General features: G+C 35.2%; 1 protein-coding gene across 1 annotated transcript in view; it reads left to right on the top strand.

Moving 5' to 3' along the window:
• The first annotated feature begins 875 nt into the window (after positions 1-875).
• Positions 876-13,701, top strand: part of LOC144962443 (PDZ domain-containing protein GIPC1-like) — a 29,771-nt gene continuing 16,945 nt past the window's right edge. The window contains exons 1-2 of the mRNA XM_078895390.1: positions 876-1,333; positions 5,399-5,768. Coding sequence (XP_078751516.1) covers positions 1,028-1,333; positions 5,399-5,768 — 676 coding nt within the window. The 5' untranslated portion in view covers positions 876-1,027. The remainder of the gene's footprint in view (positions 1,334-5,398; positions 5,769-13,701) is intronic.

Raw genomic sequence — 13,701 nt, 5'->3', positions numbered from 1 at the left:
AAATCGGATTCTCAAAAATATAGCTTATCTTCACTTAAAAAAGAAAAAAGAAAGAAAGACAAGGGAAAAACAATCCTAAAAGAAAAGCAACCAAATAAAAATATAAGTAAAAGAAAAAAAAAAAATCACAACGGAATGAAACAAAAAAGAAAAGGAAGAAAAAGATCCACAAAACAAAACTCACATGACGTAACGTAAAAAAAAAAATAATTAAACAAACAAAAAAACAAAAACAAACAAAAACCAAACAAAAAATAAGAATGAAATAAAATAAAAAACAAACAAACAAAAAATTTTTAATAAAATAAACAAAACAAGACAATGCAGAACAAAATAAGAATGAAATAAAATAAAAAACAAACAAACAAAGATTTAATAAAATAAACAAAACAAGACAATACAGAAGAAAAGAATGATAAACGGAAAGGAAGACAAGCTAACAAACAAGATAGATAAAAAACAAAAACAAAACAAAACAAAACAAAAAACAAACAAACAAAAAAGAACAACAAAAATGGGTGGTAGCGATGTTGATTGTAGATAATGTGACACGGACTACTCCGTATTAATCTATTATCTGATATCAATAAATGAAAATTGTTTGTCGATTGAGTAGTAGGCCGGCAGTTTATTACGTAGGTATCCTATTTATTTTCAGAGGAAGTACTAACAAAAATGGCCTTTGTATTAGACACACCTGTTCTTGGTATTGATTCAAATAATAATGCAATCCACTTTACTTCAATTCAAATCGGAACTTTGATGAATGGGTACAAATGAGCGAACAATCACGCACACCTTTTTTTCACCTGAAGCAGGTGAATATCTTCGACCCCGCCCTCTTTTTTTTTTTTCTACCAACCTTCTCATTCACTGGGTACAATCTACAAACGTCACTTCCTTTCAAGTCGCCATGTTCATCTCTTGTTTGTGATGCCCTCGACATTACTTCCCACTTTCGGATTATTGTGACAGTTATTACTGTATTGTATTTTATCATATTGGATAGCAATACAAAACACTAAACATGCCTCGCCGTTTATTTGGTAAAAAGAACAAAAGTAACGAAAACCTTGCAGATTCTGTACAGAGCGATAATGCACAAGACCCGCCCCACCCAAATGATAACACATCAAATGAAGCTAACGGAGGTTCCTCAGTTCCCAGATCAACTGCTGAAAAACAATTACCCCCTGCTCAGCCACCTCGACCAAAATTGGTCTTTCATTGTCAGCAAGCTCATGGTAGTCCAACAGGCATAATATCGGGATTTACAAATGTAAAGGAATTATATCAGAAAATAGCCGACTGCTATGACATACCCGTGGAAGAGGTGAGTTTGATGTCTCCCTCGGGCCCTGATTGATAATCGATCACACTGTATTGACTGTATAAATTTAGCAAGTTATCAGTAACAATAACAAAACCAAGGACTTAGGTTTTATTTCTCAGAGTATGTGAAGTGATAGCCTATGCTGTTGGTGTTTTTGATCATGTTCATTTTTCATTTAATTTATGAAAATGAAAGTTGCTATTTTCACCGGTAGCGTCAATCCAAGGACCCCTTGCCAAGGGGCCTTGGCTCTTGGCCTTGACAATTGTCAGATTAACTGCCACGGAGTATCGTTAGTGTCACGAAGTGATGTATTGCCACGGAGTGATGTTATTTATAATATTAATCCCTTAATTAATACTCTCATTTTCTCTTCTCCTCACCTGACTTTCACTTCTTTTTCATTATCTGTCTCTATCATTTTCTCTTCTCTTCTCTCTCTCTCTCTCTCTCTCTCTCTCTCTCTCTCTCTCTCTCTCTCTCTCTGTCATTTACTCTTCTCTCTCTCTGTCATTTCCTCCTCTCTCTCTCTCTCTCTCTCTCTCTCTCTCTCTCTCTCTCTCTCTCTCTCTCTCTCTCTCTCTCTCTCTCTCTCTCTCTCTCTCTCATAATTCCTCTTTTTGTCACGGACCTTGCTAGTTGGTAAATTATCCATTATTTATGATTAAATGCCAAGGATTGATCTTGTTGCACAAACGTTTTGCGTGAATTGTTATGACGATGTGCAGTGTGTTCCTTATGAGTAGGGCATTTTTGTAAAGTGCATTGAGCACGTGTAATGGAAATGACATTAGAAATGCTCAATTTTTAATTTAATTTTCTTTTTTTTTGGTCATACTTTGTTCCATAAATTTTCTGCATTTTATACCCATTTTTAACGAAGAGGAAGAAACAGTAATTTAATCACCACAATTGATGTGAAGGTGCAATGCATTTGCCTTGATTAGGTGAAAAATCTTTCAAAATTAGAGTTTGAGGGTTAAATTTGAATGGTGTCCTGATTGTGGTGATATGGCTTACAATGAATTGACTCAATGGAGGATACTCGGTTACTTTTCTTTAAGAGTTTGTTTAACACAGGTTAAAACAGGATTGTTGATTTGTTGAGTGGGTTTGTGGTCTTGGGTATGACACATGGCTTCTGACCTGTATGACCTTGGTTCAAGTATCACTGTGGGCGTCACTCATTGAGTCTGTGGAAAATGCTCTTTACTCATCAGTCTCATTTTTAGAACGATATTCTGGCTGAAAAGTGTCTCTGTCAAAGAAAATTATAAAAGTATCTTACAAGCATGTGTTGTTGTGCCTCACCTTTTCAATGTTGATGTTGGCTGTTACTGTCAACTCCTTTAGTGAATGTTGATCTATAATATAACAGTTTTTTCTGTAGTTTTTTATCTGTAAATTTACACATTTCAAAGTTTTGGAATCTTTGAAGATTTTTGTAACAAAAATAAAATCCACTTTTTTTCTTCTTTAATCTTGTGCTTTCTTTCAGTAGTCAAAAATGACAAAAAATTGATTTTCCCCACATTTTTGGAAATGGGCATTTTTGGTTTAATTTAAAATCTCATAAATCATTCTATGCAGAATTTTTATCATTGACTCATTTTTGTGTGGTTTTATTTGTTGTCATTTTAAAACATGAGTTATGCACTCAATTTGTTGTGATTATTTATCTTGTCATTGAAATTTTGATAAATTAATTCACATGAACATTCATATTTTCTAAAGATTTTAAACTTGCAGATAATAATCAAAGATGTGTATCTACAAAGTTACCGAAGGAATTTTTGATTTCCCATTTTGGTCTTAAATTGGGTCTAAGCATTCCCAATTGCTGACATAATTTAATTTTGCAATGCTAGTATACCTTTCCGCTCACTGCCCATGGGCTAAAATCAAAAGTTTTCAAGATATCAAAATTCTGCTTTGTCACTTTGTAGACATTACCACCCTAAAGAAACATACCAAATTTAGTAGCTCTAGGAACAAAACAGGCTGTTGTGCCTGTTCCAAGAATTGATAAAATTCAAGATGGCCACCTCAATATATTGAGCAATAACTAAGAACTAAGAAACCTGTTTCAGTGGCTCAATGACATCCCAATTGGGACATGATATTCTTCCGATCGAGACAAAGCCAGAGTTGCATGTCACCTTTATTTAAAATATTGAAATCTTGAGCATTTTTATATAGCTTAATAATATCCACTTATCGTACCCCAAGCATTTAACACGAGGCCCCTAGCCAATAGCAACATTCAACAAGTAGGATGAAACATGACTCCTGTAACTGTAAGATGTTTATGTGTTATTGCAATTTATTTTTCATCGGAGGCAACATTGTTAACGACCAGGTTCTTATTTTACACCTGAGTGCAGGGAGAGCATATGAGTCAAGTTAAAGAGCCCTTTTGGGAGCTACATGTCCGAAGGCGGATTGTCATACCACAGAAACAGACCACGATTACTATAAATTTAAATACTTTGTGTTGAATTACTGAAAGCCAGCAAATTCTTCCTCTTCAATTTCAGCCCTTAAAAGTGCCTGATATCTGGCTGATGATGACTTGAAACTTTACATATGTCATAGATTTCAGTGTATTGTTAATTGTTCTTGTATATCACCCAGTGCTGATGGTTTTCCTCGGTCCCACGGAAACCCGCCATTTTTGTGTCAGAGGAGGAATTTCCTCCTTTGAAAAAAGACATTTTCCTCAATCAAATTTTCTGGCTTTGAGTGATTTCATGTGTGGTAGAACAAAGTGGTGCAGCTTCCCCACTATCCAGAAGATAGCTAGAGTAGTTTATCATCTCAATGGCTCTAAAAGTGGGGGTTAGTGAAGTAAACATGTGGCGTAAAAAAAAAAAACATTCATAATTTTCCTCCTTTTTCCCTTTTTGTTACCATTTATAATGCTTATATTGACTCTTTAGAGATTATATTGTTGATGTATTTTATAAAAAGAAGATTTGAGTAGCCCCAGATTATTCGTAATATTGTTAGGCTGCTCATGGACCCTCTGTTTGAATTGGTTTCCTTTGCATTATTTTTTCTCGAGGATTGCAACTGCGTTGCAAATACAGATAAATTGCTGTAATGACCTGGTATCACAAGTGCTCTAAAACCTTTTGAAACCAAGGATAATATTCTTAGACTATTCATTTGCTGGTGTGTCACATTGGTGTTGAAGTGCAGTCTTAGATTCTCAACATGAAATAAGTTGTTGAGGGTTGAAGCTGATGATTAGTAGACACCTCAACTGTATGCCCTTGCAATTGGAATCTTATACACCATATTGACCTTGTCCCTTTGGAGACTGATGTGAAATAGAAAGATCTGTCTGGTGTAAAGCTATGATGTCTCTGTCCGAAAATTGTAAATTAGGGTTTTATGTTTACCATAGGTAAATAAATGTATTATGATGTTTGTGTATTTGGGGTATGTATGTGTTTGCGCCCACTATACTAACATTACTAACAGTGTATTATATTTATTATATATTTGCATCATTGTGCACCAAACTGAATTTCCATTTCCTTGGACAATAAAGCTATATTTTTTATTCTTCTCCTCCTCCTCCTCCTCCTGCTACTACTACTACTACTACTACTACTACTACTACTACTACTACTACTACTACTACTACTACTACTACTACTACTACTACTACTACTACTTCTTCTTCTTCTTTTTCTTCTTCTTCTTCTTCTTCTTCTTCTTCTTTAAATATTGGTAACGTTTGGGTTTCATATCCTAATGAGGGTACTGGGTTTTTCCTCTTTTTTTTTTTCAAAAGTTTAAAACCTTTGTCTCAAATATTCCTGATTGTCTGTGAAGCGAAAGTAAGATAAGATCTTAAGAATATTTCTGCTTGTGCTAAATAGGTATGTATTTTAAAACAAATACTGAATTAAATAAATGTCTTATTCAATGATTGGGGATTGTGGTCAGTTATATGATCTAAATCACAGTGATGTTATTATTGTTTTTACTTTTAAAGAAATTCTTCTTTTCTAAAATGATGAGAATAAATTATTTCCAAATTTGTCTCCTCCCCAGATTTTATTCTGTACTTTGAACACACACAAAATTGACATGCAACGTTTGTTAGGGGGTCAGATTGGTTTAGAGGATTTTATCTTTGCTCACATCAAGGGTCACCCAAAGGAGGTGGAGGTCAATAAATCAGAAGATGCCCTGGGGCTCACTATCACAGACAATGGAGCTGGCTACGCATTTATCAAAAGAATCAAAGAGGGAAGCATAATGCACACTGTACCATTGATAGCAGTGGGTGACCACATTGAGAAAATCAATGGAGAGAGTTTAGTAGGCTGTCGGCATTTTGAGGTTGCCAAGAAGTTGAAAGAAATACCCAAAGGATCAACATTTGTGCTTCGAACTGTGGAACCAATGAAGTCAGGATTTTGTAAGTATCACATACTCACCCTTGTCTGTGCTTTATTTATAGCTTTAGTCAATCTTGTATTTGTTATGATATGTTCTGGAATTTGTTGAAAATCAGTGTTTTGAATTATTGGTATAAATTTATACTCTTCTTCCTTTATACCTGCACTTGTATAGATACAATCGGTTAAACATTTTAAAAGAACTTTTTTTTACAACCTTCTTCAGAATTTAAATATTTGAAGAAGAAAAAATGTTTTGTTGTACTTGACAGTGTTTCAAATTTGAAATCTAATTTGATTATGACTCACCATCTCACTGGTTTTATTGGTCAGCATGAGGCTGACCCGAAAAATGGAAACTTGAGTCTCGAATTTTAAATGCTATCTACATATGATGTTATTAAGGGTGAATATAGTTTCTCAAACTGAAGAAAAAATAAATGCAATTCTGATCATTTTTAACTTTTAAATTCAGTTTTATTCTGCCAGTCATGTTGCAAGATTGATACAGTTTGTCACAAATTATCATTTCTAAAGTAATTTTATCTATGTGATGGAGGATGGAAATCTTGAACCTAAGTTTAAATGCAAATTTTTTTTCTTGACATCTTGGTTTAAGAGGAATATAATATATGTTTTGAACTTCAAGTTGATGCAAATATTTTTCTGATAAAGGAGGATAGAAACCTTGAGCTACTGTAGAAGCAATTTTTTTTTCTTGGCATCTGCATTCCAAAATTGATATTCATTGTTATTAAAAGACTGCATTTTGGTTTGTATTTTATTTTAGAAAGAAAGAAATGAAACGAAATTTAAGCAGATCTCAGATATATGCATTTGCTGTGGTCTATTTTGATATAATCCATTAAAATATAATTTTATGAAGCGCTCAACATTTTACATGTTGTTGTCATCACCATATTTTATTGTGGTTTGTCTTTCTCTTTAGCTCCTCTGCCCTTTTCATTTTACGAGTTGTAAGTGTAGAAGAAACTGGGTTTAGGTTCGTCCTCCTTTGGTATCATCCATTAGTATCAAATAACATAATGACCTCGATCTGGGCTTATGAACTACAAAGTGCCCATCATTGCAACTTCATAAACATGGTTGGGATAGATAAAAATAACTATTGAAAACACAAACAGTCACACAAGTCATGCTTTGAAGGTCTTCACATACACGACGTTAATTAATTTTGTAGGCACTCAATGATTGTTCTCTGCAAAATTCCAAATCTACGGATGTCTCTCTTTGTGTGTCTGACTACAAATTTGGGTGATAGAGGAAAGGTGGACCCAGGGGTCTACGTAATAACAAAAGGTGGTTTTTAGATATGACGATTCCAGACCAGTCAAAAGGTGATCTTGACATAATCATGTGAGGCTGATGATGAAAAACAAAAATGGACAAACTGGGACTTGGGGTTTGGTCATGACGTAAATATAGTTTCGTCATGGATATGGTTCACTGTAGTAAAATATTTTATAATTGTTCTTAAAAGTCATTATCATCATTATCATCAATAACGCTAACATCTATGTCACCATTATCACTATTACCTTTTATCATCCGTATACATAAAGCTACTATATTCATGTGTGGGGTTTGTAGAATAATGAAGGGGAAAAAATGTAGTCCAATTTAATTCGCATAGCTTGCCCATGATTGTATTATCAGGGCCCTTAACAAGTAGACTTGTTTGCACAGTTAATGCAACGCTTTTAAAAGTATTCATTATATTCTATTAATTTATATTTATATCATGTACTGTTGGAAATAACAATCAAGAAGAATCTATTGATGTATAACATTTAACTCTTTGTTTTACAATGGTACATTTAAGCAATAAAAAATTAACGCTGCTGGAAAATTATGGTGACACAAACTGGTGCTAAAATCATGCACTCTTTAGTATCTCATTATGATCACCATTCTTCTCGATGCATTTTCACAATTATGAATTTTCACCTCGGGAATAGCTTTCCACTCTTCGGCCCAATGCTGCTGTCAAATCTTTGAGATTCTTAATGTTGTCCCGCCTATTAAAGCAACACCTTAGTATATGGACATGCTTGATGCAGTTCAAGTATGGACTTAATCTGGGTCAAACCATAACATTGATATTTTGATCTTTTAAGACAGTCCTTGTGAAAATGTATAAGCATTGTCAAGTTGGAAGATATTCATTAGCGGGTGTCGTTGAAAAAGAGGGACATTACATATGTTGTTGTAATCTCATATTTTCAACTTAATTACTCAACCAAGCAGTTCGATGGAATACTCATATCAAAACTCATTAAATCTGCTATTGTATTCAGTTCAATAGATAAAGCTATTCAGCTGTGAAACCAGTGTTGTCTTCATACGTTATGTAACTAATCAATGCTGGCTTAGAGACATTGGATTAATTGTGTCTGCCAGTGACAGTCCTTAGTAAAAATATGTTGAAATAGATAATTTTACAAACAAATGCAGAGAGATAGAGTCACAATATGTATGTTTGTGTCTGCATTCTCTCTCTCTCTCTCTCTCTCTCTCTCTCTCTCTCTCTCTCTCTCTCTCTCTCTCTCTCTCTCTCTCTGTTTTTTTCTTTTTTTTCTTTTGTTTTTGTTACTGATTAAGACCACAACCACGTAACAGAGACATGGAAGAGCAGAAAAAAACCCCTTGAATTATGATTGACAATGTTGTACAATGTACCACGCACCTGTCTTATTGTTATGACAAAAGGACACTGCATATAGATCAATTCCACAATGATCAATTGTCTGGTTGTTAATCAAACAAATTAGGCATAGCATAGTAGATACAGTCAAACATGTGAGAATTGAATTTATTCTATATTTTTTTGGTCATGTTTATAATCACTGTCTTGAATCAATTTGAAAATCAGGGGTTCATTAAATTAGTGTGGGTATCCGTGTAAACACAAGCAATGCTTTGACTTCTGGTCAACAACAATTAATTAACCTTTATTATTAATTAATTTTTAGATAGTTCTGACACGTTTAGACCATTTGGACAATATGGACATTTCAACAAGTTGGAGAGCGGCTTTGGTCGGTTCAGTTTTTTGTCCAATCGTTAAGTCCTCTGGATGGGCCCTTGTCGTTGTTATCAGTTTCTGTATACCAGATTGTTCCTTTTTTTTTCTTTCATTCTGTCTTGTTCTTTATCATAATGTATTACCTGAATTATCCTGAATTCTTTAGCCACATTGTTCAAATAATTCTTGGGCTATTTGGACAATATTGCCCCAAATTATCGCTCCCTTACTTATTATAATAAGATTTATGTATAAATCTACTTGGGGAAAATGTCGAACCAAGTTTGTCCGCCGTGTTTGCTTTTCTATTAGCGTCGCCCTAGCATGAAAATGTCAGACGGCTTTTGATTGGTCTGGGGTCCACTTATCCAAAAACTTTCTTTTTCTCTACATCGACCTACTGCATTCCCTTTCCCCCCTTCCACTTAAAACTTTGAATTTGTATATATAAGTAATAGCGACTTGTTTGGTGGGTGTTAATATGTTTTGTGAAGTAGACTGGTATGATGATTGCTATTTCCTGGTCCCGTGAAGTTTTCAATACTGTATAATATAATATAGTATACTGCATGTTTTAAGAGTTTGTCCCCATCGTTTTTCTAAAGCATCTGTGACGCTTCCTGTTTATATTGAGCTAAAATTTACATTCAATCGTGTTGTCTTTTTCTATTTTTCTGTACGCTCACTTAGCTTTGAACAGAATCTTAAATATGGGGGGTAGAGGCTGGTAGCTATGAGAATAGAATGGAAGCGAGGTAATATGGATAGTGGTAGATATACGATTAAATGGGGAAGTTTAGGGGGGGGGGGGGGGGGGGGGGGAGAGAGTTAAATAAACTCTTTAGCGGATACGGACTTCAACACACCGTCATTTTGATGTCTCGGCGTGGGCTGGTCGAGTACGTGTTTAGAGATGTGTCTGTACTCGCAATTCAGCAACTCCCAATATTTTGTGGGGGGGGGGGGGGGGGGGGGGGGGGGCGTCATGAATTGGGGTGGTATCAGTGCATATTTTATAACCTCTTTCTTCATCACTGGAGGAAACCTGAATAATGAGAGATATTCACATCATTCCTATTTAAAAAATGAAGATATCACTATCTTTCAATTGGGTAATGCTCGACCACTTACAGCTGCCATCTGTCACCAGTTTCTTGAAAATAAAAACAATGCTTTGCTACTCTAGCCTGCCCGATCCCCAGATTTGTCAGGGATCGAACCACCTTTCGGGTCTTTATGGTCGCCGGGTGAAAAGGAGAGAAATACAAACAGTACATTTATTAGAAGTATTCTTGGTCGAAGTGTAGAACGATATTGATTAGGGAACAATACAAAAGTACACGATTCAATGGGGGAGTCGTGTTGTTCATGTTTTCAATTCCATTGATGTGTGCTTTTTTTCCAAGTTGATTTTGACTATGTTTATGTAAAAGGCATTAGAATGAATTATTGATTGTGTAATTTAAACTCAGTTTACTTCATTTTATTCACGATTGATTGTTGCTGTATTTTTATTGTGGCTTAGTTATGCATACTATTGTTTGATAGAATCAGAAGAAAGCACTCGAACGTGACAACACTACAAAAGGCTTTTTTTCTTTTTCAGCAAATTGGAAAATTCAGACCTAGTTTTGAAAGAAGACCTACGTGCTCACATTTAAGTAAAGCAAAAAATTTTAAAAGTCGGTAGAAATTAAGATTGCGTAATTTGTTGTACCTTTATCTCTATATTTTTCCAAGCGCTCTTTAATTTTTGACGTCATACAACCTTCAAATTCTGGTGCCACTTTCTCTGTCATTGGCTTTCTCTCTCAACTCGTATGGTAAGAACGAAGTTGACGTCATTCAGCTCTTTGTTATTATGTTATTATTTTCATACCTGTTGTCTGTTTAGTTCTCATTAAGTGCTATCAATCAGGCCAAAAACGTTAAAAGTTGTACACAATTTTGTGTGCTGGTACGTTTTATCGTGAGCATTATATTATACGTCAACGCATTGCATCAATAAAGTCAAACCTGGACAGTCCTTGAAGTTGTCCGTCACAGTTTCTTCTGTCTTCCTCTTCTCCGTTGAATTATAATATTATATTTAATGTGTAGACACCAAGTCATAACACTTCCCGTCTGCGAGTTAACCCCGAGTGTTCTATCCAGGCACTAATTGATGAAATGTGTCGAAAACCCAAATTGGACTTTTACAAACGAAACAACATTAATTGTAAGTGCGTGTGTCTAATTCAGTGAAACCAAATGTACTGTGGAATGCAATAAATGTGCCCCCCCCCTTTCCCCCAATTGTAAAGAATCAAACAAAGGTGTTAAAATGTATATCATTTGATAGATTTCGCCGTTTCCCATACTTGAGAAAAAGAAATCTAATAAATAATGTACATTTTATCATATTTATTTAATAATTTTCAGTCTGGTGGGCACATTTGGGGACTGGTTTTAGTCACCCTAACTGGCCTAAGTCCCCCCCCCCCCCCCCCCCTCCTCTTCCACGACAGTGTCTTTGCTGCGTTACAATGACATAACGCCTTTTCCATTCGGTCAGAACATTTTGCTTCAAATATCGACGAATTTAGATTTTTTTTAAAAAAGAACATTTTCTAACTTACCAGAAAAGAAAATTTAAACCTGGGACTAAGTGGTAAAATAGACTTTGAAAAGTGGTCCATCAGAACCATAAGACAGGTGGAGTAGGAGTTTATCATTGTTTCTGTAGCGTGAAACGGATAGTATTACTTGTTTGCTACCCTTTGGATAGGGCTGCTAGAATTTCACAAAGTACTATCTGTCAGATCTAACAGATCCAGCTATTCAGGAAAAAGTATCCACTGCACCTTTGGTGTTTACTGTAGAAAACGATTAATAAATGTAAGTTACAACCACCATCACCTGTGTTCTCGATTAAGGCACTTAACATGCATTGCCCCATTCGACGACGCAGGTGTGAATAAGTACCTGGCAATAGTCAGTGATATATATCGTAAGAGTGTTTGTAAAAAAAGGGAACGTGTAATAGGGGGAATGAACTATGGAGCTGCGAGAAGCACATTGAGAGTGAGATGGATCCATGGATGTGCGATCTTTAAATGTTCATATCTACTGGATTTATTTATGGATTAATGGTTTCCACATATATTACGTGTATTACCAAAGGTCTGTAACCAGAGAGACATTCTTTTCCTTTTTTAAAACTCTTTACTAAAGGCTGTAAGGAAAGGGTTTCAAGTTGAATTGCTCTCTCTCTCTCTCTCTCTCTCTCTCTCTCTCTCTCTCTCTCTCTCTCTCTCTCTCTCTCTCTCTCTCTCTCTCTCTCTTTTTTTTTTTTTTTTTTTTTCTCTCTCTAAGTTGCCGACTAGGTTTCGAATCTTATTTCTCTGTAAAAGACGATGGATGCTACCATTTTCATTCTAACTGTAACCAAGGCAACGGCGACGAGAACAGCTGATGACTGGCCAACTGTCAGCCAAAGAATTGGTCAAAGTGGAGGGAAAGACAACGACGTGTCTGTCAGTTCTGTCTGAATGAATCGATATGCATGATGCTTGTAGCCACTCAGTAATTGTTAACCTCCAAACTGCTGGACTGAAATTCCTTCCAATCAACATTTCTTTCAATAGCTATTCAATGATAACTTTAGATTTTAATTTTTAAATAATTATTTTTTCATTCTCGCTGAGTTAACAGCAATAGTAACAGTTATGAAGTAAAAAAAAAAAAAGAAGTCACCCTTGTTGTAACTGGTTTCCTAATTAAAACTGTTATGATGTTCATTGTAATACTAAGCTGCTTGAAGCTGTGGACTGTAAAGTAATAAACAAAAAATGAACATAACAGCTTCAAAAATAACAAAATGCCAAACACGGAACGTTTCAGGCTCAAAACCTTGCATGTTGTTGACTGAAGAAGGGTTTTGAGTCTGAAACATTCCGTGTTTAGTATTTTGTTCTTTTTTGAAGCTGTTATATTCATTTTTGTTTATTACTTTTTAAGATGTTCAATATGTTGTAGTATATTCTGCTCGGTTATAGTAAAATCAAACCCCGCCCGTTTGAGGTTAAAGCATTTGATCTTGCGTGCTAGTCACTTACTAATCCTATAGTTTTGTTGGGTTTTTAAAAAAATTATTCGGTGTATTCTAATAAATGTCTATTTATAGTCATTGACTTGTCACGAGCGCTAATCATTAAGCTTTGATGAAGTTTCGGTATTGATTCCTATGGATTATGAAGGTTGGTGTTGATGGTGGGTTTACACGCGTGCGCTCCCTCGTTAAACAACGCTAACTCCCATACATATTATGTTCACTCAAATATGATGGTCATGCATCTGCCCCCCCCCCCCCCCCCCCCCCCCCCCCCCCCCCCCCCCCTTGCGCGCCTTACACATGATAGATTTAAAATTGCGTCATCAATTTTTGTTGTGGATATGCTAGAATTGCGTTATAATAATTTATATAGTATTCGGAAAAAGGATTGAGTATAAGGACCCAGCAAATTTTCGTCATACAATTTGAGTCAACGGAGGATAATTATCCTGAAATAAAAGGTTTGCTAGTTACTTGTATCAGTCCGTTAAAAAAAGTTTCATGATTTTTAGATTTACCAGCAATTCTGTACTCGCTGGCGTAATTTTTACATTGGCTGTTCCCAACATGTTTATCCCAAACTCTTTTTTAAAAAAAGTAATAGATTAATATTGTTGATGTTATTGTTATTAAATTATCTGAAAGTCATTTCCTCGCTTTGTTTGCACAATTTATTGTAATTGTTTATGTTGTCATTTTTGGGCACGAATATTCACGCTCTGCGAGATATAAAACGCTGTGGTATCTGGCAAATGTGTGGTGGGTATTATCCATAGATAGATATCACTAGGTCGTCAACCAAGCCCGATTTTCT

The sequence above is a fragment of the Berghia stephanieae genome, chromosome 1, assembly GCF_034508935.2.
Source record: "Berghia stephanieae isolate SIO BIC M18660-M18661 chromosome 1, UCSD_Bste_1.3, whole genome shotgun sequence".
NCBI classification, from domain to species: domain Eukaryota; kingdom Metazoa; phylum Mollusca; class Gastropoda; order Nudibranchia; family Aeolidiidae; genus Berghia; species Berghia stephanieae.
This window is presented reverse-complemented; position numbering and strand designations above follow the sequence as displayed.